General features: G+C 41.6%; 1 protein-coding gene and 1 long non-coding RNA gene across 4 annotated transcripts in view; one reads left to right on the top strand and one right to left on the bottom strand.

Annotated features, from left to right (window-relative positions):
* Positions 1-1,048: 1,048 nt before the first annotated feature.
* LOC125166745 (uncharacterized) lies at positions 1,049-11,126 on the bottom strand. 2 transcript variants are annotated; one of them, XR_007152521.1, is made up of 5 exons: positions 10,833-11,126; positions 7,552-7,732; positions 6,947-7,031; positions 5,496-5,682; positions 1,049-2,220 (listed from the first exon to the last, which is right to left on the bottom strand). It is a non-coding gene; the product is annotated as an uncharacterized LOC125166745 (long non-coding RNA). The 2 variants fall into 2 exon arrangements; XR_007152520.1 differs by having other exon boundaries at positions 7,477-7,732.
* Positions 11,127-11,511: 385 nt separating this feature from the next.
* Positions 11,512-25,449, top strand: part of CALHM6 (calcium homeostasis modulator family member 6) — a 33,421-nt gene continuing 19,483 nt past the window's right edge. The window contains exons 1-2 of one of the 2 annotated variants that reach the window (XM_047860758.1): positions 11,512-12,640; positions 17,339-17,514. In XM_047860758.1, the coding sequence (XP_047716714.1) occupies positions 11,566-12,213 (648 nt within the window). In that variant the 5' untranslated portion in view covers positions 11,512-11,565 and the 3' untranslated portion in view covers positions 12,214-12,640; positions 17,339-17,514. The remainder of the gene's footprint in view (positions 12,641-17,338; positions 17,515-25,449) is intronic. The other variant, XM_047860759.1, reaches the window with a different exon arrangement.

A 25,449-nucleotide genomic window follows, 5' to 3' on the forward strand; every position in this document is an offset into this window, starting at 1 on the left:
CTCAGTTTTCCAGCTTGAAAGACTGATTGATATCCTTAAGTGACATCAGAATTCTGGAGGAAAAGTAAGTTTTGGGGGAAAATGAGTTCTATTTTGGGTTTGAGATGATTGCTGGACATAAGCAAAAATGTCTGCTATAGGAAATCAGAAATACCCATAGAGAACTTAGGAAAGGGGAGGACTGGAGATGGGGATTTGGCAATGGTGACATACAGTTGGTTGTCAAAGCCATGGGAAAAGAGAGTAACAAGTAATTGACAGCACGTTCTGAGCATTTACCATGTGGCTGGCACTAGTCTGAGAACGTTACATGTATCTCAAGAAACAACAAGTGTTGGTGAGGATGTGGAGAAAAAGAAACTCTTGTGCACGTTGGTGGGAATGCAAACTGGTACAGCCACTGTGGAAAACAGTATGGAGTTTCCTCAAAAATTTAAAAATAGGACTACACTGTGATCCAGTAATCATGCTACTAAGTATTTACCCAAAGAATATGAAAACCTAATTTGAAAGGATATATACACCCCTGTGTTTATTGCAGCATTATTTACCATAACCAAATTATGGAAGTGGCCCGAGTGTCCACTGATAGATGAATGGATAAAGAAGAGGTGATATATTTATATACAATAGAATATATATTATTCAGCCATAAAAAAAGAATGAAATCTTGCCATTTGCAATGACATGGATGGAGTTAAAGAGTATTATACTGAGAGAAATAAGTCAGTCAGAGAAAGACGAATACCCTATGATTTCACTCATGAAATTTAAGAAACAAAACAAATGAACAAAGGAAAAAGGGAGAGAGACAAACCGAGAAACAGACTCAGTTTTTAAAAAATGTTTATTTATTTTTGAGACAGAGAGAGAGTGTGAGAGGGGGTAGGAGGGGCAGAGAGGGAGACAGAGAATCCCAAGCAGGCTCTGTGCTGTCAGCACAGAGCCCGATGTGGGACTTGAATTCGCGAGTCATGAGATTATGACCTGAGCTAAAACCAAGAGTGAGACACTTAATCAACTGAGCCACTCAGGTACCCCAAGCAACAGACCCTTAACTATAGGGAACAAACAGATGGTTACCAGATGGGAGGTGGGTGGGGAGATGAGTGAAATAGGTGATGAGGATTAAGAGTACCCTTATCATGATAAGTATTGAGTAGTGTATAGAATTACTGAATTACTGTGTCATACAACTGAAACTAATAGAACACTGTATGTTAACTACACTGGAATTAAAATTAAAAACTTCATTAAAATTCAAAAAAAGAATGTTACTTATATCAACCCATGTAATCTCACAACAACCCAAGGAGGCACATAATACTATTATTTTCATTTCACAGATGAAAGAACTGAGGCACACAGAGGCCAATAACTTGCCCAAGGTCACACATCTAGCTAGTGGTGCACCAAAAGGAGATTATTTGGGAAGTGTATGTGGAAAGGATTGAATTCTAGCGACTACCAATATTAATGATTGGAGGAGGAGCCTGGGAAGGACACTTAGATGGACAGCCACCAAGTTAGGAGGAGAACCAGAAGAGTGTCATTAGTAGCCAAACTTTAATTAACTTAATAAGGTAAGGCAGGTGCCCGGCACTACCGGAGAAGGTCAGGTAGAGTGCCAAAGTGGAGTCACAGTCAAACTTGAGACTTAGTGTCCACAAAACCTATTCATGCTTGGCTCATTGCTCCCAAGAAAGGAAGTGAAACCTCTCTGAGGAATCGAATAATAAAATATAGACAAATTGTTATTTACCTTTGGTTGCTGTCTACAGCTAATGTAAAAAGAAAAATCCCTCCCTTAAGAAATACAGCTATGTGTGGTATGGGAAGGTGCTGGAGAAATGGGCCTGTTGTGAGGAAGATGAGAGCTTTACACCAGACAAGTCTGCTGAGTAAACAGGCTGAGCTGGGCAGGAAGGAGGAAGTTGTGGGGGAGTCACTACTCTGTCAGTGCCTGTGGCTCCACCCCGACCCCCCACTGTGCTTGGTGACTCTGATGAAAGTGGGTGGGAGTGGGTGTCCAGATGGCCCTTCAGCTGTACCTGGAACCTGTCCTATGGCCCTGTTGTCTCCTTGGTGTTGCCCTGTTTCTCCCTGGATACGTTTACCTATTGTTTATCACAAGGTTGGCGATTCAAGAGGCTCAGACAGACGTGATCTCTGTAGAAGGGTTCAAGTTCCGAGCTGAGCAAAGTACACGTGGTGGTGACTCTGCAGTAAGAGAAGAGAAAAATCCAAGTCTGCTTCCCATTCATTCGTTCATTCATCCATTGATTCACTCCTTATACCCACAGACATTTTTAAACACCTATAATGTCCTGGGTACTGTGCTAAGACTTGTGTAACCAAAGAGGAGTTAGATCTCGCCGTCACGAAACCTATAATCTAGTTGGGGAGATGGAAAAAATGGTAAGCAGCAAATAAAAGATGATAAAACTGTCATATGTAATAAGAAAACAAATAGGAGGCTTAAAAAGATTCAGGGGTGGATGGGGGGATTTAGAAAAACTGATCGTGTAACGCACGGTAGACCTCACACATTCATGTTTGTGCAGTTCTGTTCACCTTTAAGGCACAGGAGAGGACCATACTCCCCCTTTCCCTTGCAGTTTGGTGGAGCCTTATGACAGTTTGGACCAAATATTGGTATTTGACGTGGGGCACTTCCATGATAAAAATCATTTGTCATCGTCCTCACTATCTGCCCCATTGTTCCCCTGTCTTCCCAAACCCAAACAGAAGAGGATGAAATAAGGGAGGCATTTTTCTTTTTTACTTCAGCTGTAGACAACAACCAAAAGGAAGTAACTTTTTCTATGTCTTATTGTTAGATTGCTTGAAAAAGTTTCACTTCCCTTCCTAAAATTTGTGGTGTTAGTTTAGCAAGCCAGTGGTGAACAGCATAGAAGCTGATAATGGAGGCCAGTGAGGCCACAGTTCTTATTTGGTTGCTGATAAAATGAACTTCTGCATTAATTTGGAAAGATTATATATATATATATATATATATATATATATATATATATATAGCTAAAGAAAATGTGGCTCTAGGAGAAAAAATGAGAAAACAATGTTTCTAGTGTGTGTTGATTGCTGCTGGCTACATTTTGGCAAGACTTTATGACCTTAAGAAAGAACTGGTTGATTTGTAAGAAGAAATAACAAGGAATAGAAATATTTCAGAAAAATGAGGACTTGCAAAAACGGAAAACCTGACAGGTTTTAGACGCCAAACTCAAAGAGAGAATTTGGGGAAGCCTTGGAAGACCAAGTCCATTAAAATAAACTCATGGAAAGGCCAAATTAAGTGTGGCTTCTACACCTATTGGCAATACCTCTCAATAAGTTCAGAACTTTGGCGCAAAGATAAAATTAAGGTATTCAATTGGCAAAGAGCCACAGAAAGATCAAAATAAAGGTGTAGCTTTCCCACAGAAAACCATAGTCTCATGTTTACTCAGAGTACCTGTACTGGCAAGAGAAAAAGACAGGTATGTACAAATTAGTGGGGGCAGAGGGAAGAAGAGAGAGAATGGGGCAAGAAAGCAAAAGCATATAGTATATCTGAGAACTATGTTTTGAAAAGAACTGTGAGTAACGGTATTGGCAAATATATTTTACTGAAATCAGAGACAAGAAGCTTACTAAATAATTTGGGGAGACATTTACAGTCAAAGGAATCAAAAACCCAACTGGACTTGTGGTCTTCCAACATTGTACAAGTAGCACATGAACTAAGAACACTAGTCTGCTCCCAGAAGAGCATATACTCATTGAATATGTGGCCAAGGACAGTAACATAAGAAGACTCTCCAGAGGGTAGAGTCGAGATTCAAGGAACACAGCCTTGTTTTGGGTAGAGGCCTTTCTGGTATTTGCCCAGAAACATAAGAGGTCAATCAGTGCCTGCTTCTGGCTTCCATTTTTCCCTTTCAGAATGGAGTATTTCTTGTGGTTGTTCTGGCCCTGTTCCTCCACTCTACATTGTCTGTGGAGGGACAGATTAATCTATTACTGTGAGTTCAGGGGTCTGTATCCCAAGAAGGGCCACATGAAGACCTAATGTAGAGACTACCATGCACTACCCAAACTCTGGACTGTGAGCTCCATGTTTGGACTTCTGCTTTTTTGTTCTTTGTGTTTTTATTGTGGCGGGGGGGGGGGGGGGGCGGTTAGAAGGGGTGGAAAGAAGGTTTGTGAGTTCGGGAGTGGGAAGAGGAGTGAAACAAAAGAGTAGCCTATAGTAGAACTAATGATCATTCCTTTCCTTCTGGCAAATGGAAAGATTACATGTACTTGTCCCCGTACAGTAAAGTGCACCACAAGAATTCACTGAAGTATTTAATAGCTATTGGGAGATCCCCACCCCTCAGGAGCGAGGGATCTTTCTGGAGCCTCTTTTATAAGAGCACTAATCCTACTCTTAAAAACTCTCATGACTTAAACACCTCAGAATGGCCCTACTTACTAATACCATCACTTTTGGGGGTTGGGGTTTCAATGTATGAATTTTGGGGGACATATTCTGATCACATCACTGTCTATAATGAACAGAAAGAAGGAACAGAAAATGTCTTGGAGACAGGATATTATGGTATTACCCAAACTTTCCCAAGATGCAAATGCTGCCTAGTAGAAGAATGTAGACACAGAGAAGATGATCTATATGTTCATCATTGAAAAGCAATCCCTAAAGAGGAGAGAGTTGCTTCCTATAGGAGCAGAGTGCGCAGCTCCCAGAGCTGGAGCAAGGAGAGTGTGGGGTTCCTGGGAAGAAGCCAAGACTCCATCTAAAAGACAGTGGTGTCCCTCCAACCTGGTTTTCTAGTATCCCTGAAGATTATCTGTCAGTGTGTACAGATGAGAAGCCATTTCAATTCAGTAATCAATTCCCAGAGTGCTAATATCTGCCCCAACTTCCTCCTCCTTCCACGGAAAGAGAGTAGTGCTTTAATGGTATTTCTTTTCTTACTGTTCTTGCAACTTGATAATAGCCCCCCAGGAAAGAGATCCTGGGATAAATTGGAATTCTTGTTACTAGGAATCACTTCTCTTTCCTTAAATCTGTTGCTCAGTTAGGAGCAGTTCCCAGCCTCCATTAAACAATATCTTAACTCACCAAACACTATTGGTTTTCTGGATTCCCCCCGTACATACATGGTTTTTAAGGAAGCTAGACCAAAACAGGTAGCTCCTGGAAACCCAGGAAAAACTTGTCTGGATCAACATTTAAAAGAAGCAATAGTGGTTTCTAAACTGCTGGAAGCTGAACTCCCTATTGCCCTTCAAAAGCTCCACAATCTAAACTCTCACCCACCTTCTTTCTTTACCACCTGGCTTTCCTCTCTGCCTTGTTTCTGTGACAGTAATGGATACATAGAAGACTCTACAGAGTAGAGCTGAAGCCCTCTCTGAAGGAGACAGAATTTGGACAAATGTTTCCCTCGTTTCCCTCAGAATTTGGACAAATGTCACCCAATCCCAACCTTTCCACTTGATCTTTTCCTCTTCGCCTCCTGCTGCTTTTTGCCACCTTCCAGTTCTCAAGCACTCAGTTTCTTTATCTTCTATATTCTTCAAAAGCAGTCAGTTTCTCGCTATGATTTATTACTTTTGCCAGGGAGAGGTGAATGATTGGCATCCAGGCTCAGGGAGCAACCCTTGATAAAAGCCCTGTGTACAGAGAAGGAAGGACAAAGAAGAGCCTGTGAAAAAGCCTCTTTCCAGACTTGCTCCTCAGAGATTCTCCATTAGATCAAGACATTTCATGTTAGTGTTTTTTAATTGTAGAAGAAACATATGCATGTTTTTAGAAGGCAAACAGTGAAGAAAGATATACAACCAATCTCTCTCCCTGCATTCATTCCCAACCCTCTCCATTACTTCTCAGAGATAAACATTTGACAGTATTTTTTTAATGTTTATTTATTTTTGAGAGAGAGAGAGAGAGAGAGAGAGAGACAGAGAGAGAGATGTGGGGAGGGGCAGAGAGAGAAGGGGACAGAGGGTCTGAAGCGAGCTCTGTGCTGATCGCCCAGAGCCCCATGTGCGGCTCAAACCCACGAGCCGTGAGATCATGACCTGAGCCCCAGTCAGATGTTTAACCAACTGAGGCATCAAGGCATCCCTTGACAGTATTTTTTAATCTTGCAGAATAGCGTACACATCTGCAAGGGACATATATACATTTTCTTTTTCTTTTCTTTTTTTACACAAATGTATGACGGGCAGAATTTTGGTTTACCTTTTCCAATTAACATGTCAACTCTGCCTTTTCACCATACTAGCACATACAGATCTACCTCAATCATGTGTACTTACTTTGTATCCCATTTGCATAGATGTGAGTGTTTTCAATATGTGGCGTATTTCATGTGACTTATTTTTTATCTTATCTATCTTATTATTTTTAAGTAATCTCTATACCCAATGTGGGGCTTAAACTCATGACCCTCAGATCAAGAGTAGCATGCTCTACCAATTGAGCCAGCCAGGTGCCCCTCATGTGATATATTCTTTTAGGAAAGACCTTCCACAACACTTTTTAAGTTCTCCATTAACGTAAATTTTTTTGAGACTTTGCGATAATGTTATTTATAATTTGAAGAAACCCAAATTTCCTCCTATTAAATTACTTTTCTTCTTTATTCTTGTCCTTTAATCTTATTTGCGATTCACCATTATTATCTTTGGAAATCCAAACCTTTCATCATAGTTCGCAAACTGGTAAACCAAATCGGCACGGCAGGGGAACTGAGGCTCGGGATGAAGCAAAGTGTAAGTAAGTGGCCACTGACCATGAAACTCTAGCACACAGTAAAATCACCTGTGAAATAATTTGAGTCGAGGGAAAAACATAATTTAATTTGCCAAAATCCTTAATAGACATAGGTTCTAAGAACCACGGCAGGAAAACTACAACCTTTAATAGACTTACGGTGTTAGATGGTGACGATGACGATGACGACAGTGGTCCCAGCAAAGACTGGCCACATCTAGGTCCTCAGGGTTAAAATAATCATCTTTTGTAAAAAAAAAAAAAAAAAAAAAAAAAAAAAAGTATTCTTAGTGTGTGAATCAGTCAATACTTAAAATTTTGTGACAGGTTTAGAAAATTCATGCTAAGAAAAAGAGAAAATAATCCGTAAAAAGGTTACTTGAACCGTCATGGGATTGCCATTTAACAAACGACATCCTGTGTCTGGAGAAGGGTATGATCTTTCCCTCCTTCGGCTTTAAACTTCCACTGGAAGAACTTTTATAAACATTCAAAAATCTTCAGATAATATCAGGTTAAGATTTTCAAATACATAACATAAATAATAAATCCATAAATTACAGCTCACAGAAAGGTATTCTCTAAGATTGTCAGATTTTTCTAAATTTACGTGTTATTTTTGGCATCTAAAGTTTTGTCTTGTACATGGTGGATACTTAAAATATAGACACATTTTGATTTGACTTTACTTTCGTGGGCGGGTCTTGGGGCCGGGATCAACACATTGCTAGAATCCAGCAGTCATATTCCAAGCAGGGACATACCAGTAGTCTGAGTTCTCAGGAAGACTACAGAGAATAATGTTTGAGAACTAGCTCACTCGAAGACGACTAGAAGGAACTTTTCCATTCAGTGTGAAATTCTTTCAAGAGTTTCTTTTCCTGTCTCTTCCATGAAATTTTTTGTGGTTTCTGAAACCCATTCCTGACAGTGGTAATGAAAGTGCTGAGAAAGAAAGTATGACAGTTAAAACAAGACAAAACAAACCCCATAACCATTGGTTTTCCAACATGCTTACCATGAGAATCTCTCATGCATTTTTTAAAAGCTAAAGTAAATTGGTGTTAAATTACAGATTGCCCAAAGTGTAAAGGTCTTTCAAATATTATTTAGTCTACTTTCAAGAGAAAATTCTTGAATCCTCTCCACACCATTAGGCTGTTACTCTATTTCCACTAAACACTGAACTTCTCAGCAATATTTTCTCCAAACGGAGCTGGGTATAAAGGGCTGAACCATCTTCAATAGACTCAGAACTAGAACCACCCGCTGCTCCAGAGATGGCAGGGATAGATATCAGGGTACTAGACTCATCTGCTGGTTCTGGGAGAAAATTCAGACTGGCAGGCAGAACCCAGACTCACAATTACGGTAACCTGTAATAAGTGCAGAGTTGGGGAGTACGGTGGCAACCCCAGGAGGTAGTGTTTGGAGACACAAGCTGATAGGATAATCAGTCAGGAAGCAGCTCAGTCTGTAATGAGTTTCAGGGGCAGGGTTCTCAACCACATACTCTGGTCTATAAAGCCCCTAAACCCAACCATTCACCTGCACCTCTGCCCTCAAAATGTGCCAACTTCCTTTTCACCTTTAATGTCCCATCACTCTGGCTTTCTTTCCAACCACAGAATGCCAAGATCCCTTGAACCCCAGAGCCTTGGTCATTCAGATGGACCCTTAAATGTCCTCCCCTTACAAAGGCTTTTTCAGGAGACTCTCTACTACATGATTCCATTTTAATTATTTGCATACCCTTGAGACTTGCCTCCTCTGTATATCTTCTCACTAATACAAGCTCAATGAAAGGAGGGTATCTATTTGTGTTATTCCTTGTTGTACCCAATAATACCAGGCACTTTTATAAGTTCCTATCGTATCATGGGGGCTTATTACACATTTTAGATGAGCGACTGAATGAACAAATGAACAAATAAACTGTTAATAAACAAATTCGACGGATAGGGGACTGGCAAAATGAAAGTTTCCATAACTAAAAAGATATGAAACCAAATCCTTGACTAAATAACAGGAGCTAGGGAGACGAGGAAGGCTGTCACCAGATGCGAAAGTCTTGATAAATGCAGGGAATGAGCACGGGTGGCAGGAGTGAAGTGGGGGAGGAAGTTGTGCTGAATAGCTTGACTCCCAGTGGAGAATAAAGTATTAGAAGATGACAGGAAAGCCTGGGTTTGGACATTGTGCTGGGAGAATGCCAGCCAACCCTCCTCCTTGTTTTGAGAAATGTGGGAGAATAAAATAAACCTCACTCAAGAGGACAGAGCGGGCACATTTTAGTTTGGTTACAGTTAAGGGAGATTTGGATAAAGCCATCTGCATAAAGGTGTATATAAAAGAATTTGTTCATGGTGATATATGGAAAGCGAGGAGGGGGAAGGCAACATCTTTAGGAGACGTGTGGTGGGAGTGAAGAAGAGTCTAGCAGTAAAAGGGCAGAATCACCTGAAGGACAACGGGAGAGAAAAAAAAAATTTTTTTGAGATGTAGGAATAAAGAGATGATAGTCATAGAAGAAGCGATGTGCCTCAAATACGGACTTTTGCTGCAAGTTTACAGGGAGCCCAGCAGTACCTGGTTTAATCTCAGAGAAATGGTCCCCAACTGTCCTGCATGACAATTTAGACTCTGATCTGGGGGTAGCTTCTTAAGACTCACACAGAGAGGACAGCTTTTCATCAAAATGCTAGGGAATGGTGATTTGGGGCCAGGCACTGGTACTGGGAGGTTGCTAAGAAGGCACGCTGGACTAAGACAAGAATAATACATTTCTTTTCCATGCTCTAACAGTCCACATGGTTCTTTAGCCTACTTACTCTTCCCAGGTGAATAAGGCAAACCTGGTGGACAGGTGCTGACAGTAACCAGTTCACTATGACCTGTCCACCCAGACTCCATAACCAAATACCCTCCTTGTAGTGAGGTGGACCTCAAAGAGCACAGCAATTCTCCTAAGGCAAGAGAGGATCATCGACTCACTGAATACAATCCTTGGTCTAAAACTGAGCATTAATATGCATTCTTTTTTTTTTTTAATTTTTTTTTCAACATTTTTTATTTATTTTTGGGACAGAGAGAGACAGAGCATGAACGGGGGAGGGGCAGAGAGAGAGGGAGACACAGAATCAGAAACAGGCTCCAGGCTCTGAGCCCTCAGCCCAGAGCCCGACGCGGGGCTCGAACCCACGGACCGCGAGATCGTGACCTGGCTGAAGTCGGACGCCCAACCGACTGCGCCACCCAGGCGCCCCTAATATGCATTCTTAAATCATGTACAACACAGTTATTTGTTGTCTCTTCCCAGCGTTGCGATATAAGAGGCAATCCCTCACATTAAACATTCATTCGGGGTGCCTGGGTGGCTCAGTAGGTTAAGCGTCCAACTTCAGCTCAGGTCATGATCTCACAGTTCATGAGTTCGAGCCCCGCGATGGGCTCTGTGCTGACAGCTCAGAGCCTGGAGCCTGCTTCAGATTCTGTGTCTCCCTCTCTCCCTGACCCTCCCCCCACTCATGCTCTGTCTCTCTCTCTCAAAAATAAATAAACATTAAAAAAATTAAAAAAAAAACATTCATTTAATGGGCACACCTTATATATAAAGGTGTTTTACATATGCTACTCAATTTACTTGTCTCAACAATCTTGAAAAGTGAGGACTATTCTGCTTTTACAAATGGGGATGCAGAGTCTCAGAGGGGTGCACTTATTAAATACACGCACAGACACGATACACCCGACTCCAAAGCCTATGTTCTTTCAAGCACCTCTCACCTCACTCTGCAGCCACAAACCAAAATGGCTCAATTTCACCGAAATGGTGACAGTTTGAGTCAGAGCAATGCTGCTTTTTGAGAAAGGTGGAGGAAACAACATGTTAGTTGGATGTGGCAGCAGTTGGAATTTTGGGGGTTCAATCAGTGTTTTCCGAATAACCATGTCTCCGCTGCCTCACCACCCACCTCTGATCACCTTGGTGGTCACTGAGTAAAAATTGGACATTTGTCAAAGTACTGCCAATGCTAGCACATACCTGGGGGGATAAAGGAGGCAGAAGTCAATACAATATATCCAGTCTAACGACCTGTGGGAGATCAGAGAAGTCCGTGTGAATTATGCTGGTGATTCTGTCCAGAAGGAGAACAGGAGGGGAACAGAAGATCACGGAGGTACCCGAACTTGAGCTGGGCTTTGTGGTGATTTCGCTTATGAAAGAGAAACTAGAAAATTTGTCCTTGAGTAATGTTTCCTGTAAATGACCAGGTTTTTTCGTAATCATTTGATCTGACTTGGAGTTGGCTTAGGAACTAAGTAGGGTGGCTGCAATAAGGGAAGATGGAGTGTTTTCCTTTCTGCCCAAATACAATGTATTCTTTTCATTTGGGTAGCTGCATTGAATCAGGATGCCAAGGAAAGCCCCCTAGTTTCTTATAAGTTGGGGGAAAACAAAGGTAACAATGGAATGGGGTCTATCCTCAGTCAGGTTCCTGAACTGCGAGAGAGAAGTCACCAGGGGTCCTGCGGACGTCAAAGGTGTGTGTTGGCCACAGCTGCTCTGCCTGAAATAAGAAAGCGAAAGCTCTCGGAGCCCGGAGCCCGGAGAGGCCCTTTCCCCCTGTCCGGAAGCTGCTGCTTCGCAGAGTGGGAAGCCCTAGACCTCAGTCCACCCAAACCACTGCAAGCGCGGGGCAGTGAAAAGTGCAGGGCGGTGAAGAGGCAGAAGCATCCGGCCCCGTCCAGGGCGCCCCGTCCACGGCACGAGGCCCATGGATAAGTTTCAGGCGGTGCTAAACCTGCACCTGCAGCATCCCCGCGCGCTGGGCTACGGCCTGGTGACGCTCCTGACGGCGGGCGGGGAGCGCCTGTTCTCCGTCGCGGTGTTCCAGTGCCCCTGCAGCGCCGCCTGGAACCTGCCGTACGGCCTGGTCTTCCTGCTGGTGCCCGCGCTGGCGCTCTTCCTGCTGGGCTACGTGCTGAGCGCGCGCACCTGGCGCCTACTGACCGGCTGCTGCGCGCGCGGCGCCCGCCCCGGGGGCTGCGGGCCGCGGCTGCGGGCCGCCCTGGTGTGCGTGCAGCTCAGCGCCACCGCCGCCGTCGCGCCGCTCACCTGGGTGGCCGTGGCGCTGCTCGGAGGCGCCTTCTACGAGTGCGCGGCCAGCGGGAGCGCCCCACTGGCGCGGCTGCTGTGCCGGGGCCGCGACGCCGCCTGCGAGGCCCAGCTGCCGCTGGCGCCCTGCCACCAGGCCCGGGCGCCCGACGCGCAGGACCTCCTGAAGGAGCTCAAGGCCCAGTCTCAGGTCAGGCGCGGGCGCTGGACGCGGTTGGGAGGATGGGAGCGGGGTCGGCCGGGCCGGTGCCCTCGCCCCAGACACGGGACCCCGGGCGACAAGCTGGACCGGCGACAATTTCAGTAAAACGAACGAAAAGGAGGGAAGGCACCTGCTCTGTGTCGGATACCGCGCCTGGCCGTTCAGCTCCCGTCCTACCTTACTTACTCTCTTTTTAGCCAGTACACCAAGTCCAGATCGAGTTGTTTGTCCGGCCGGAAGAAGGCAGAATTGTTAAAATAAAATGGGCCTCCCTGGCTCTAAAGCCCCCGCCCCACACTGCTTCTGGGCATATAAAGCCCGGAGACTCTTGAAAATGAATGCTTGTTTCATTGGATTTGCCGAAATTCCACGTGTTGAATTCTAGCCGAGTGACGAGTAAGTAGGCTTTTCCCTGGGCCCTCGACGGGACTTGGAAAATGACCTGTCAAGTGGTTGAGGCGTTTGGGAGATTGTCTCTTCTTTCTCTTAAGAGACTAAGACCTAAAACGGTTGCTTGTTCATCAGCATAACTGTGAGTAGTTCAACCTTTATGTCACTAAGTTGCTGTTTTGTTGTGTTTTCCTCAAACAAAAAATTATCATGAACAGGAAAGTCAATTTTTTTTAAATACAAAATACGGAAAACGACAATTGCAAGCCTAACTGTTGGTTTGAGTTTGTAGGGTCAGAGGGCAGATTTTAAAACTTTATTTTGGTAAATTTCAAATATGCACAAAAGTAGAAAGGATCATGTTCTGAGCCCCTGTATAGTCATTGTACAGTTTTGACAGTGTAGGGAAGTCAGATGAAACCCATAGCATGCAAGTAAATATAGAAATACCAATTGTGGCCTGATTTAGAGTACAGGAGGGGGCTGGGAACTCTGTGAGAAACCGAAACCTGAGGAACGGAAGAGCGTTTCAGTTTGCGGAATAGCGTGGCAAAGACTGAGGTGAGAAAGATCTGAGCGCAGCTGGAAGCCTTAGTTAGAGGTGACTGGAAAAAAGGAGCAAGGGACAGGTGGTGCGGGTCCTCGAATTCATGCGAAGGGTTTTGGTTTTCACCCCATGAGCATTTTAGGAAGACTGTTCTGATTTTCTTGTGGAAAAAGGAATGGCATGGGGGAAGGCACAGAGCCAACATGGAAACAGAAAGACTCGTCAGGAGGCCACTGCAGTGAAAATAGGTAGGAGTGAATTTGAAGTGGGTCGATCGTGATGAAGATAGAAAAAGTGGATAGAATCAAGGTAAATTTTGAACATAGACATGACAGGATCTGTTGATGGAGAGAAGGCAAACATTTATTGAGAGCCACAGTATCTGTAGACAAAATTATTTATTTTTTAATGTTTATTTATTTTTGAGAGACAGAGAGCGTGTGAGCGGGGGAGGGGCAGAGAGAAAGGGGGAGACACAGAATCCGAAGCAGGCTCCAGGCTCTGAGCCGTCAGCACAGAGCCCGACGCGGGGCTCAAACCCACAAGCGGTGACATCATGACCTGAGCCGAAGTCCGACGCTTAACCAACTGAGTCACCCAGGCACCCCACAAAATTATTTTTTTTAAGTTTATTTCTTTTTGAGAGAGAGAGAGAGAGAGAGAAAGAGAGGTAGGGGGAAGGGGCAGAGAGAGAGGGAGAAAGAGGGGATCCCAAGCAGGCTCTGCACGACACGGGGCTCGAACTCATGAACTGTGAGATCATGACCTGAGCTGAAATCAAGAGTCGGGTGCTTGACAATATCAGGGGACATTAGCTTGTCATTCCTGCACATCTCCCAAATTTATGGCTGTTTTGTGCATTTGAAAAAAATAAAATATGAAAACTTTAAACTGTAAAGGAATTGAGCACTGGGCCTATTTAGCCCTTCTTCCTCTCTGAAATGATCTCTGTCTTGGGCTCTATTTGCCCTTTGTTGCACAGGATCGTTTAAAAGAACTTGTCAGCAGAACCGAATATCCTGTTAGTGAGTCTATATTATAAGAAGGTTAGTGGCAGAAACTACATGATCAGTTTTATTTTCTATTCCCTAATGAATAATTTTGAAAATCGTATCATCCTTACTTTTATTTCTGCTTCCTTTGTTTCATCTTCCCATTTCTTTTGTATATTCTTCTCTTTCAATGCTTTCCCCCCCTCTGGTCTAACATGGGCACTTATAGTATATTGTCTCCATTTTGTTTACTTCCTCTTGCACAGTCTTTATTAATTATCATTCAAGTATATATGCTTAAGAAAAAAATGATAACAATAGAGAACTATGTGAAGTAAAACGTACACTTACCTCATTCCTTTGCAATATAGTTTTACCAGAGGAAGCCATAGGCTCTGTGTCTACACAAATATTATCGTATTATAAATGTGGTTCTGCAACTTTTTCACATTAAATATCATTGTTCCATGTCCCTATATAACAGTTTCTCTCATAAAAAATTCCGCTGATTAGAATTTTTAGAATTAGAAAAGAGTTATGCTTCCTTTTTTGTTAAAAAAAAGTACACCTACACATATATAAACACATGCATTCATAAAGTACATAAAGATAAGCAACAAATTGTCAAATTTGGTCAATTCTAAAGACTAGTAATAAGACCGAGGAGTTTTTCTTTAAGTCTTATGTGTTTTGGGGGCACCTGGGTGGCTCAGTCGGTTGAGCGTCTGATTCTTCATTTTGGCTTAAGTCATGGATCGAGCCCCCATCGAGCTCCATGCTGAGACTGGAGCCTACTTGGGATTCTCTCTCTCTCTCTCTCTCCCTCTCTCTTTCTCTCTCTCTCTCTCTCTCTCTTTTTCTTTCTCTCTCTCTCTTTCTCTCTCTTTCTATGCCCCTCTCCCCTGCTCTCTCTCTCTCAAAACAAAAACAAAAACAAAAAAACAAACCCACATAAAACCAAAAAACAAAAACAAAAACAAAAAAACAACCCGCTCCCGAACAAACAAACAAAAACCTCATGTGTTTTTGATCTTTGGATGTTTTTTGTAATGAATAATAAATGTTAACTGTGTAGTTAGAAAAGATTAAAAAGAACCCTTACAATGGTGTAGGGCTTTGCAGTCAACAGGAAGTTTTATATCTTTCTCTTCAGTTCATTTTTACAACGTTGTAGGGTACCCACAAAACACATCACTCACACGTACAAGTGAGGAATTGAAGGTTGGAGTGGTTACATTACTAGACAAAGGTCATACAGTCAATGGCAGGCAGAACTAAAGTTAGTGGACTGAGCCTGTCTGGATAGTGTGGTTCAGAGTGGCCACCTGTTGTCCTTATTACTGGGCCAGTTTTGTCCCTTTTTAGCCCATGTGCCCTTATGAGCAGAAAAGATGCAGATGTCATCTACTATTTTTCATCTCATCCAGGAACTTGGCAACTCTTGATACCTGAGACCACTTTGAATAAACATAAGGAATCAGGACACAGAAGTTATTTCATGGTGGGGACATGGTCACCACTATTTGGTAGGACACACTACTCCTAGGAGTCCAGCCACAAACAGGCCACATCATGGGCTTACGAAGCATTTCTCCACTGGGTGTATACAGTTGATCCTTGAACAACTGGGGCTTCAAAGCGCTGACCCTCGTACAGTCAAAAATCCATGTATAACCCTTGACTCCCCTAAAACTTAAGTACGAATAGCCTATTGTTGACTGGAAGCATTCATGATAACATAAACAGTTGATTAACACACATTTTATATGTTACATGTATTATTTACTGTATCTAGAGTAAAGAAAATCATAAGGTGAGAAAATCATAAGGAAGAGAAAATACATTTACTGTATTATACTGTACTGAAAAAATCTGTGTACAAGCTGTGCAGTTCATATTTGGTTGTCCACGGGTCAACTGTATTTATTTGCTGGCTCACCAACTGATTCTTTATGATCACCCTGGCTTTATGCTGCCCTAAAGGCTTCAGCTTAGAAGAGATTCAGACACAGCATCTGCTAATAATATTTGCTGCAAAACAACCATATTGTTCTAAGAGATGACTCCACACTGCGTTGAGTTAGGCAAGATGATACAGTTTACAGAGCCTCATAAGATTAGGCATGATCTCTTTGCTGCATCCAAAGCCATAGATCAAAATATCAATGCTCTACAAACTAAAGAAGCAAGTCCTGAGGGAGCATCTGCAAACAGAATTATATACAACTGTCTACATTTGTAGACAGATGTCTACACAATGTCCCCACAAATGTCTCTGGCTGGAAAACATCTGGGAACCCTAAGTTTCACAACATCTTACCTACCAGGTGGCCTATTGTAAAGAATTCTTCCTAAAACAAAGATTGAGAAATACTCCCTGTCTGAGTCAGCCCCAGCCACCACTGCCTATTTAGTCAGCAGCAAGCTTCCATTGGGTGCTTACCATGTGTCCAAAACTGGGTCTGCCCTGAAAGCTAAGCCTGTAGTTGATCTTATTTTGTCCCTTCCTCCTCATTGCCACCTTACGAAATATCTCCTGTGAATTGCAATATAAGGGCTGTGGAACTGATGATATTATATTCTTATCTAAAGAAAGAGACCTGTATCAAAAAAGGGGTATTGTCTATCAAGATCCTTTGCCACAAGGAATAAAACATGAAAAATTTCTGAATGAAAGAAATCTCTATAAAATTGGGCAATTTATTGTCATTTTAAAAATTGTGGGTTATCAAACAGAGAAGAGTATATGAAACATTTGTGTCCATTTAAAAAAATAATTACACAGTAAACATCTACGTAACCGCCACAGAGGGGAAAGAGAGAGGACATCTCCAGCAACCCAGAAAACACCTGCCCGAGTGTCACTTCACAGGGTCAACTCTCTCTGCCTAAATGTGGGCGGCAGGCGGTCGGGGGCGCGAGGAGAGATCATTCTCTTACTTTTTTTTTTTTTTTTTAAGTTTATTTAGTTTTGAGAGAGAAAAGAGAACAAGCAGAGGAGGGGCAGAGAGAGAGGGGGACAGAGGATCTGAAGCAAGCTCTCTGCTGATGGCAGAGAGCCCGATGTGGGACTTGAATTCATGAACTGTGAGATAATTACCTGAACTGAAGTCAGATGCTTAACTAAGCCACCCTGGCGCCCTCATTACATTACTTTTATTTATAGTTTTACCACCTATGTGCGCATTCCTAAATTATTAATGTTTATTTTTGTCTGTTTTGGAACTTTGTATGAGTGAAATCACTTTCTAATTGGTTCTCTACGAATTGTTTTATCATCTTTTTTGCTTTTATTTGATAGATTCATCCATAGTATGCCTAGAACAACTTATTTGTCTTGATTGCTGGATAGTATTCTGCTACCTGAATATACCACAATCTGGTTATCCATTTAACTGCTGATGGACATTTGGTTTGCTCCCAATTTCCGGCGCTTGTGAGCAATGCTGGAGTGACCGTTCCTGTATTTGAATTCTGGTAGGTATGTGCAAGTGTTGCTTCAACGTGTGTTCCTGGAATAGATGAAAGCATGAGGTCATGTATATATTCCAGTTTGCTAGATAATATCAAATGTTTGCCGTAAGTGTTATACCAGTGCACGCTACTATGAGGGTTCCCACTGCTTCTCACCTCTGCCACACTTGGTATTTCCAATTATTTATTGTTTGTCACTCTAGTGAGTATGTAATGGTATTTCTCATTGTGTGTTTAATTGTCATCTCCCTAACCATTAAAGGTTTTCAGCATCTTTTCCTAGGTTTACTAGTCATTTGGATATCCTCTTTTATGAAATGCCTATTTAAGCCTTTTGCCCATTTTTTAATATTTGGGCAAATATTGATTGATTTGCCCAATATTGATTGATTGATTTGGGCAAATATTTCCTATTGATTTCTATGATTTCATTATTCACTCATTTAGACTAACAAATATTTATTTAGTGCCTGCTTTGCTTCCAGCATGTACTAGGTACTTGGGATACATCAGTGAACCAACAGCAAAGACCCTGACTTTGTGAGGCTTACATTCTAAGGGGAGAGAGAGATAACAAACAGTAACGATAATAAATAAGCAAATAATTGAAGGTAAGGAAGAGAAGAATACCGTGAGGAAAAAAAGAAAAAGGAGAACACTCTAAGAGGCATTAGAAGTGCTGGAATTTAGAGAGTTGTTGTCCTCACTGAGAAGTCACCTTTGGGCAGAGACTGGAAGGGGTGAGAAGTTAGCCAGTAGATCATAAGAAGCATTTGGGCCAGAATAAGGGCTTTGGGTTTTACTCTAAATGAACTGAATAACCACCTCACACATTCCCTACAAAGCCTAAATCAGTTGATTACTGAGCAAGACCATTGGATACACCGGGGTAATCAATGGAAGGCAAGAACATGCTGATTCCAAAAAGAGGAAGTGATACTCCCTTTTAGACTATAGATGGCCTGGGGGCGCCTGTGTGGCTCAGTTGGTTAAGCGTCTGACTTTGGCTCAGGTCAGGATCTCACAGTCCATGAGTTCGAGCCCCACGTCGAGCCCCGCGTCCGGCTCTGTGCTGACAGCTCAAAGCCTGGAGCCTGCTTCAGATTCTGTGTCTCCCTCTCTCTCTGCCCCTCCCCTGCTCATGCTCTGTCTCCGTCTCAAAAATAAATAAAAACGTTAAAAAACATTTAAAAAAAAGACTATGGATGCCCTGGAATTAGAAAAATGATGCCCAAGACTTAATAGCATATGTTACTGTGGAATTAAAGTCAGGTGAAAAGTATATGTGTATGTGTGCATGTGTGCATGCGTGTGCATGTGTGTGTGTGTGTACATGAGTGTGTGTGTGTGAGTATGTACATGAGTTCTTTTATGGTGCCTTTAGTACATTTTTGATAGTTTTTTTTCATTTCTTTTTGCTAGGAGAATATTAATTTAAGAAAACTTGGTTTGATAAGATTATTAATAATGGGGATAAATGAGCTTATATACTCAAAAGAAATTATATAATTACAAATTGCTTTTAAAACTCTGCAAATCACTTTAAAGTAATTCTCCTTGTCAAGTTTTGGGCCTCATTAACCAATCCCCTCATGGTCACCATCATCTTCTTAATATATTCATTTTCAGTCATTCAAGAAACATCCAAACATATATTGAGGATACCTACTGTGTGTGGGAGTCTTTATAATACCATGATTAACAGCTTAGTCACTGGAGACAAAGTACTGTAGACTGGGTGGCTTATGAGCAATAGAAACTTATTTCTCACAGTTCTGGAGGCTGGGAAGTCCAAGATTAAGATATCATCAAATTCCGTGTCGGGTGGGTGCCCATTTCCTGTTTCATAGATAGGGGTCTTCTCACATGGTAGAGGGCACAAGGGAGCTCTCCGGAGTCTCTTATATAAGGGCACTAATCCCATTAATGAGTTCTCTGCCCTTATGACCTAATCACCTCCAAATTCCATCACACTGAGTGGATTATGTTACTTGAGAGAACACAGAGCTTGGGGTACCACCATCGTATAACAAATAGTAATCAAGCCTGCTCTTTGTCCAAGAGGGGAACTATTTCACCTCTCCATGTTGCTTGCTGCAAACACACTCTGAGAAATGGCCTGGGTAAAAAGCAATCATAGCCTTGCATTCTTGGCATACTAGTGAGACATGTAGGAACGTGCACATAATTTTCTGTCTTTCAAGCCCCCTTTCTTTTTTTTTTTTTAGGTTTATTTATTTTGAGAGGGGGGTGGGGAGAGAGTTCAGAGTAGGGGCAGAGAAAGGGAGAGAGAGAGAATCCCAAGCAGGCTCCACACTGGCAGTCCAGAGCCTGACATGGAGCTCAGACTCACAAACCATGAGATCATGACCTGAGCTGAAACCAAGAGTCAGACGCTTAACCCACTGAGCCACCAGGCACCCTCAAGCCCTCTTTCAAATCACGCTTTCTATTCAAAGCATTCACTGATGACATCCGTCCACATAACTTCTTTCCCTGAGCTCTTTATGACTTCATCTCTGAAACTCACTGTAGCACTTGGTCACATACCTCTTTGTGTCATATGAACTGTGTTTTCTCTCCTCAGCATGATTTTATGCCTTATAAAGACTTAAAAAAAAACTGATTGTCTTACAAATGTCACAATACAGCAAAACAACTGATAAAAACAACTGAGAAAGACCAAATATTTTTAAAACTTATTGAGATAAAACATTTTATTTTTTTAATGTTTATATATATATATATATATATATATATACATATATACATATATGTATATATATATAAAGAGAGACAGAGAAAGAGAGAGAGAATGAGCAGGGGAGGGGCAAAGAGACATTGAGAGAGAGAGAGAATCCCAAGCAAGCTCCACGCTGTCAGGGCAGAGCCTGACATGGGGTTGATCTCAGGAACCATGAGATCATAACCTGAGCTGAAATCAAAAGTTGAAACCTTAACTGACTGAGCCACCCAAGCACTCTGGCACTGCATTTCTTAAAGGCTGATTATAGAGTAAGAAAAATAATTGTATAAATATATTTAATATTTTACTTACATATAGTAAAGAAACAAAACTTAATAGACAAAAGTTTGTTTGTTTGTTTGTTTGTTTGTTTGTTTCCAAGGAGTACGCATCAACAATTTGGGTTTCTGATGTTCTACAGGACACAGTTTGGGAAACATTACCTTAGATAATGAGAGGCAGATGGAAAATCAACTGTTGTTTGGCTTACTTCATAGTATTCTTAAATCACATGGTCTGTCCAAAAATAGCAGCTTGAATAAACTCAAGTCTGAGACATGGTCAAGCTGTAGGGCAACTTATTTCAGTGGCCAAACAAGTAGATGGGTACATTCCGGATTCATTAAATGACACTTTATTTCACAGAGACAAGATCGTCATCTGTCTAGGCATCTTTAAAGGTACTTAAAAACGCTTGGAGAGAGGGCAGTGCATAAAATCAAAACCAGATGTTTTTCCTCTCAAAAATCAAAATAATCTTAAATCCTTTCTCAGCTCCCAGCTCTGCTCAAGATTTCTTGATGAGATGATTGTTCCTATTCAATTCCTATGCAATCCAAGAAGACTAACTTTATTTATTTTTTATTTTTTTATGTTTGTTTACTTTTGAGAGAGAATGAGAGATAGACAGAGTGTGAGTGGGGGAGGGGCAGAGAGAGAGGGAGACACAGAATCAGAAGCTGGCTTTAGGCTCTGAGCTGTCAGCACAAAGTCCAATGTGGGGCTCAAATTCACAAACCTTGAAATCATGACCTGAGCTGAAGTTGGATGCTCAACCAACTGAGCCACCCAGGTGCCCCTAAGAAGACTAACATTAAATGAGTTCACATTCTTTAACTTTAAATCTGTTTGCCACTGTTAATACCAACAGAATTCCACAATTTTCCAGCCTCATAATCACATCTATCCCAGCTAGAAACTGCCTATCTCTCCCTGCAGATACACAAGGAAGCTCTTCTATCAAAGTTTTTTATTTTCCTAAAATCTAAACCTTTATTACAGGTCCTCTATGTTCTCACTCCAACTTGAGGTTGAACAATTTACACTTATTAAAATCAATGCTTGGTAAATATGATTACTGGCAGTGAAAGACAACTGAAAGAGGTACTTCTGGTTAAAATTGTTGGTTTGAAAGTAGGTATTCCACCACAATAAAACAAAAGTATAGAGATCATTTTTTATATCAGAAAGCAAATAGAGAACAGGAGAGAAGAAAGTAACACAATTTTTAGAAGTTAGAAAGCAGATGGTAAATGGCAATTTTCCTAATGGACCTGAAAAATCTAAATCCCAAGCCAGAACTTGAGAAACATAAGAAATGAAATGATTTTGGGGTGCCTGGGTGGCTCAGTTGGTTAAGTGTCTGACTTCGGCTCAGGTCATGATCTCACAGTTCATGAGTTCAAGCCCCGCATGGGGCTCTGTGCTAACAGCCCAGAGCCTGGAGCCTGCTTCAGATTCTGTCTCCCTTTCTCTCTGCCCCTTCCCATAATTGCACTCTGTCTCTCTCTCAAAAATAAATAAACATTTTTTAAAAATTAAAAAAAAAAGAAATGAAATGATTTTTACCATGGAATTTGTCAAAAAAAAAAAAAAAAAAGGTCAGGAATTAGCAGCACCAGTCACCTCTGGTGGTGGGGGCAAAAAACAGCATTGGTTGAAAGCTTCTTTAAGAATTGGTCCCTCAGATCTCTGTCCCCATTCCAAGTGGCTGGACAACTGCTTCTCTGTAACCTAGAAAAAGATGGCAATTTCAATCTCTAGATACAGTTTTTTGAGCAGATTTTTTTCTATTAATTTCTATGTTTATTTATTTATTTAAGAAAATGTTTATTTACTTTTGGGAGAGAGAAAGTGTGAGCTGGGGAGAGCCAGAGAAAGAGGGAGACAGAGGATCTGAAGTAGGCTCTGTTGCCGGCCCAGAGCCTGATACAGGGCTCAAACCCACAAACCAGGAGAGTTGAAATCAAGATTCAGATGCTCAACCAACTGAGCTATCCAGATGCCCCTAGAAGAGATTTCTGAACTGGGGAACACTAGGCTAGTTGAAGGCAGAGTCAGTATATTGAGCAAATGGGAATTAAGCTAAAATGTACATACCGAATTTTTTTTCCCCCCTAGCCTTCTTACCCAACCTGGTTTCCAGAATACTGGCATTCAGGCCTTTATTCTCTAGGCAGTAGGTCAGAGGATCTATATCTAGCAAATCTTACTGCCCAAGAAAAGATATTTCAATAAAACAACACATTTTAAGATTCACATTTAAGTGCCCTCCCCCAGTTATTATCCTATGTTGTAGTCCATAACCTCCAAACTCTACCAAAGTTCATATTTTATCCAATTTGAGAGGCTAACCAAGGATCTCCAGAGATTTGAAAAAAGTATGAAAGACAGAAGTCAACACAAAGAAAAAGGCTACTTAGAAGAAGCAGAAATTATATTTTTTAGAAAACTTAAAAAACCTTACCATAATGATTTTAGAGATATAAAAGGAGACATTACATGTATGAAATGAGAGTAGAATAGTATTAAGAAAACAATTGGAGAACAAAAGAGTTCTTGGGGATTAACATGACAGCAGAAATTAAAAATTCAGTAGAAGGATTGGAAGATAGACTTGGAGGAAATCTCACAGGAAGTATGGATGGAGATAAAGAGATGGACAAGAGAGAAAAGTAAGAAAAAAATTAGAAAACTAGTCTAAGATATCTATCACCCTACTAATAAGACTCTAGGAGAAACAGGAGAGAGAGGTAGGATAGAATAAGATACCACCAAAGAAATAATTCAATATGTTTTCCCCAGATGAAAGGACACAGATTTCTAGATTGAAGAGTTCCATCGAGTGATCAGTACAGTGGAAGGATACAGACCCACAGTGAAGTGCATCATGGTGCAATTTTGGAACACTGGGTTTAGGTGTCCTTGTGAGATTGCGCTGTGCCTTGTGAGATTGGGCTCCGTGCTGACCACACGGAGCCTGCGTGGGATTCTCTCTCTCCCTCTCTCTCTGTCCCTCCCCCTGCCTCAAAATAAATAAATAGACAAAAAAAAAATATGATGGCAATTCAGCCCTCCATAACAAGATTAGCCCCGGGTGGGTTAGTCAAGGGTTAGACAGGAAGAAAGTCAAATTTTTGACAAAATTATGAGTTTTTAATATTTCGCTAAAAAAAAAAATCATTGCAACCTCTTTCAAATAATGTGTGGTGGCTTTACAATGGATCCCCAGATTCTGTGACATGCCTACCATCAAGAGGTAGAGATGAATTCTCTCCCTTGGTTGTATGCTGGACTTACTGACTCACTTCTGAAGAATAGGAAAAAGTGGAAAGGATGATATGTGCCTTCAGAAAATGGACCGTAAAAGGTGTTGCAGCCTCCTTTCTCTCACTCTCTCCTGGACTGCTCTTTTGATGGAATTCACGGCCAGGCTGTGAGGATGATGAAGCAGCCCCTGGAGAGGCCCCTGTGGTGAGAAACTAAAACCTCCTGCCCACAGCCACGGGTGTGGCCTGTCTCAGAGTAAAATCCTCAAGTCTTCATACGGCTGCAGGCTTCACTGATGTCCCGACTGCAGCCTCGAGGGAAACCCTGAACCAGAACCACCCAGCTGAGCTGTTCCTGAATTCATGGCCCACAGAGACTGTGAGATAAATTGTTGTCACAAGTCGCTGAGTTTTGAGGATATTGGTTACACAGCAAAAAGTAACTAATACACAGCCTACTGAAATTTGGTAACTCGACTACTATAAGGTCCCCCCTCCCTAACGTTCCTAAGTGACATTACATCTCATTTTCTCAACCTGAGCATCACAGGCTCCTCTTCTGCTGCTAGCCATGAGGCAATTTTTCAAGAGCGTTTTAGATTGTACTCATGAGTAAAAAGAGCTATAGTTTTGATGGGTTAAGGAAATGGAATTTGAATATGCCCAGCCACTGGCTGGGAAGAACCTCTCCTTCCTTCCTGTGTGCAGTTCTCAGCAATATTAAAATCTCAGTTTAAATTTTGAGTCAGTTTTTTCCCCCCACTGCAACAGCTAAGTAGGGAGACAACATCAGAAGGCTTGAGACTTCTTTAAGAAGATACATTGATAGAAAAGTTAATGTACTGAATAATATTGAGAGAAGATATATTCAAATGGGGGAAGAGTTTGAAGACTAGTGATAAGAATAGAGAAAGCTCAGAAAATGTGAAAATGATTCTATCGTTAACTCCAGGGAAATCTACTCTTGGTATGCTACATGGTCCAGTGGTCTATAGTGTTTACACAGTCATGGTAGTGGAACCTCAGAATACTGGTCTAAGTCCAATTCCACATAATAGGAGGGAAGAGGGTCAGGAAGTTGGTACATGTGTGTGGTTAGGATGAAGGCTGGGTGTGAGAAAGCCTTGCATTTCTATGTGGAAATTTAAAAAAATGGTGCCTCAAACTGAAAAATCAAGAAAGAGCTTATATAAGCATATTATGGACAAAAATGAAGTAGATTCCAGAAGAACCGGTTGACAAGAGTAGAAAGGAGGTGCTGATATGAAGCAGGAAATGGTGGAAAGCAGGACTGGTGAAGGTCAAGGAGTGGTAGGAAATGATTTATATTCTTATCTGGCTCTTTAAATTGTTTGTGTGAATACATTTTTAATAAGTAAAACTTAACAAGAAAAGAGAAACAGGAGAATTACTAAAATAATCATTAAAATGTATGGTGAGAATCTGCAAATGTTACCAATGTTACTAATTGGTGCTTTACATCTTTTGGAGTGCCAAATTCTCTTTCAGGTGTCCTCCAAATAAAGTTCTCACATCTACAGAGAGGAATATCTACTTATTAACTTCTGCTTAAGTTAACTTCTGCTTTCCGTGTTTTCTGAAGTGATTAAAAATAATCACTTAAATAATCATTAAAAATATGAC

This window comes from Prionailurus viverrinus, chromosome B2, assembly GCF_022837055.1.
Source record: "Prionailurus viverrinus isolate Anna chromosome B2, UM_Priviv_1.0, whole genome shotgun sequence".
In the NCBI taxonomy this organism is placed as follows: Eukaryota; Metazoa; Chordata; class Mammalia; order Carnivora; family Felidae; genus Prionailurus; species Prionailurus viverrinus.